Source organism: Nicotiana tabacum, chromosome 4 (assembly GCF_000715075.1).
Source record: "Nicotiana tabacum cultivar K326 chromosome 4, ASM71507v2, whole genome shotgun sequence".
NCBI lineage: Eukaryota > Viridiplantae > Streptophyta > Magnoliopsida > Solanales > Solanaceae > Nicotiana > Nicotiana tabacum.
The window spans coordinates 39,996,379-39,999,799 of NC_134083.1; the positions used below are offsets into that span (position 1 = coordinate 39,996,379).

At 39.3% G+C, this 3,421-nt stretch overlaps 1 protein-coding gene across 1 annotated transcript; it reads right to left on the minus strand.

Annotated features, from left to right (window-relative positions):
* Window positions 1–221: 221 nt before the first annotated feature.
* Window positions 222–3,163, minus strand: LOC107810032 (pectinesterase inhibitor-like). The gene is made up of 2 exons (XM_016634754.2): window positions 2,635–3,163; window positions 222–433 (listed from the first exon to the last, which is right to left on the minus strand). Exons 1-2 carry the CDS (start codon window positions 3,161–3,163, stop codon window positions 222–224), a joined length of 741 nt encoding a protein of 246 aa, XP_016490240.2.
* Window positions 3,164–3,421: the final 258 nt, after the last annotated feature.

Genomic DNA, 3,421 nt, shown 5'->3' on the forward strand with positions numbered 1-3,421 from the left:
GACCCATTTCCCCTACGGTCCGCGCTGTATAGTTGGTACCGCTCCCGGACCGGTCTTAACTCATGATCAACGACTCTCTTAGACATGTAGTCAGCTCTGATGGGATAAACAGACCCCGAAGGGGCTCCGAGTTGGTCGTCCTCGACCCTGATCTTCGACTGGTACCTGTTGTGGATGTCGGCCCAAGTTACCGCCAGATATTCTACCAAATTTTGTTTTAGCTATTGTGAAGCCAAGGAACTTTGGGGGTTAAGCCCTTGAGTGAATGCCTGGATGACCCAATCATCTGCACCTGGAGGTAGATCTATCTGTTCCATCTGGAACCTTGACGCAAATTTCTTGACACTCTTGTTGTTTCTTTGTTTAACCTTGAAAAAGTCTGACTTCTTGGTCTCGACCTTGATGGCCCCGGCATGGTCCTTTACGAAAGCATCTGCAAGCATAGCAAAAGAGTCAATGGAATTTGGGAGTAAGTTGTGGCCATATCATTGCTTATTTGGAAAAAGTCTCCCCAAACCTTTTTAGTAACACTGACTCGATTTCATTGTCTTCCAAGTCTTTTCCCTTGATTGCGCATGTATAGGAGGTCACATGCTCATTCGGATCCACGGTTCCATTATATTTTGGGATATCAGGCATACGAAACCTCTTTGGGATCGGCTTCGGTGTTGCGCTCAGAGAAAAGGCTTCTGGATAAATTTCTTGGAATCCATCCCTTTCAATATCGAGGGTGCTCCTTGGATTTGATCGACCTTGGAATTGTATGTTTCCACTTTCTTTTCATTGGCCTCAATTTTATTCTTGCGTGATTCTACCCGCTTCGTTAATGCTTCAAGAATCTTCATTATGTTCAACTTCACCCGATCTCGCGGTGATCTGTTTGTTCCTTCGGATGTTTTCCCGAGATTGTACGGGATCAACCCCTGCTGGGGTTGTGGCTTTGATTCTGTAGTTGTGCTATCTATGCCTGTTGAGCCTACAATATTTCGAAGATTAACCGTAGGCTTACCCCGTCGCCTTCGTCTTCGGGTGCTTCTCGAGTTGTTGGTCGGGGTCCCCCGCAAACGTTATTTTCAGGATCAGTTGGCAGATTGGCGTTGATGTCCACCTTCGAGTTAGTATAAATCGGATCAACAACTGGGACTCCGTTGGGATCAGCATGAGGCACCTCGTTGCTAGGCACCAGATTATTGTTTTCGCCATGATGGCCAAACTCAGCGTTAACATTCAAGTGGGCAGATTGAGAATTTGACATTCTTGGGCTAACATGAAATTAAAACTTTAAAAAAAAAGCATAAAATAGGGTATGTTATGGAAATTCGTATCAAATCACCATTATTATCCGTAGCCCCACGGCAGACGTCAAATTATTTACCCTAAAATCGGATAACAATTAAAGTTGTATACGGATTTAAGAATATGTTGATTGATTCAACACAAATAATCAAGAATATTAGATAAACGATTGAAAGACAAAATAAATGATCAAACCAGTTGTAATGTTACGGCCTAGCCCGAACCTAGGTTGAATAGTAGTTTTGCCCTTGATCGGACCCTTGGTATGAACCCAATTGCGAATGATGAACAAACAATTCAGTAAGAACTTTGCAATAGCTAGAAAGCGGAAATTGAATTTGTATTGCCTTGATTTGCATGTTAAAATGTGTGTCTTAAAAGAAAGAAAAAAACCTCCCCTTTATATAGTAGGAGAGTTTGATCCATAGTATAAGTCTAAAAAGGGTAAAAATCTTCATTTCTCACTAATTAGTGATCCGTAACCGATATCGAGCAAGATCCGCGCCATGATATCTAGCCAGGCACGAATATCACGGCCCTTCATCCATCATATATGTAATCGTTTACCGTGTTTTCTGAGGTTTTAGAACTCGTTCTGGGTCCGGGGAGCGTCGTTTTATCACGCCCGGTGATGAACACATCGTTCTTCTTTCAAGGGTCTCGATATGACAGGATCTCGGCCTCAATTTCAGTCTCGTGCGTCCATGCCCTTCTTCCGATTTTTTCACCAAGAAATCGGGTTATGCTTTATCCCTGATTTTACCCGTATACAAACAGCATATATCGTATGACCATAAACTGATGTTTTTCACTCCAAAGATTTTAAGCAAGCTTCTTTTTAATCTTTTGGTTCTTCTGTATGATCTATCATTTTTTTTAAAGGTATTGTATGGATTCAAGGTCGTGTAGCTGTTTTATTTGGTTTCTTCAATTTGTTGTTTTCATTTTTAGTTAAGGCCGATATATTTCTTTAGTAAACTAACATGGCGAAATTTTAATGCTACATTCATTAATAAAAATACCAAAATATTTTGAAGGTTTTTGAATTAGCTAAGTTATGTGTTTATATATCCCCCCCCCCCCAAACCCCCCCCCCCCCAAAAAAAAAAAAACAGTAGAAAAAGAAAAGAAAAACGAGCAAGATACAATTTTAAAATGTTTTACTAAAAATAAGAAATATATAAGACATCTAGTTTGCCGTTATTAAAACAAATGTGAGTGCTCGAACTAAATTGGTAAAGAGAAACATACCTATGGTTTTATGACTTAATGACTTTCAAATATATTTTTCAAGTCGATCACAATGCTAGCATAAAACATAAATTCCTGTCAATTAACCTTTCAATAGATTGCTAATAACCAAAATAATATCAATAAGTCCTTGAAGTTTGTCACTTGCATCTTTGAGTTGTGGCGCTTCAGCGGGTGGTGTTTCTGAAAAATTGTCATCGCACGTAGTAGGACCATCAAAAGCAGCAGAAGCATGAACATTCAAACCGAGATAGTCTTTGGATTTCAAAAACCCTGGCAATTCTCCAAGATCATCAACAGCATCGTTATAATTCTCTAAACACGAGTCGTATCGTGTCTTTAATTTTGGATCTGTTGCCTGTTTAAGCAACGTATTAACAAGATCACGCACGGTTTGTGCATTCTTTTGTGATATGTCTATTGAAATAGTCGCTAAACCTTCGAGATTTGCACCTTTGCATCGAGGGTCCGCATTTAAAGCCGATAAACATAGAGCGGGTTTTTGTGCTTTGGAGCAAACATCGCTTACCAAATCGGCTTTCACGATTGTTAACGTGAAGGAGATTGATAGTAGAGAAACTATAAGAAATATAGCAGAGTTATATGAGACTGCCATTTTGTATGGTCAAATTAGTGTTTATGTTTCATAATTTGTGTCGTGATAAGCACTTTATATAGCTGTGTTTTCCAATTGAAGACCATATTGAGAAAGGTATGAAATCAAAGCGTGCAGGTATTTATGGGGAAAAATTAAGTAAGAATCAACTCATTAAATTTCGTAAGATTTTGCAGGTTTCTTTCTTCATAGTCAATGGTACGCAGTACATTAAATGTTGTGATCAAATAGCAGATTTCAGCCATCTTCATAGTACTT

What these genes read in the sequence shown, in the direction of transcription:
- LOC107810032 (XM_016634754.2), bottom strand. Translation starts at nt 3,163, where the DNA reads ATGGCAGTCTCATATAACTCTGCTATATTTCTTATAGTTTCTCTACTA. An exon ending in TATTAGCAATCTATTGAAAG is followed by an intron (nt 434 to 2,634) that starts GTTAATTGACAG and finishes CTATGCTTGCAG; the next exon opens with ATGCTTTCGTAAAGGACCAT.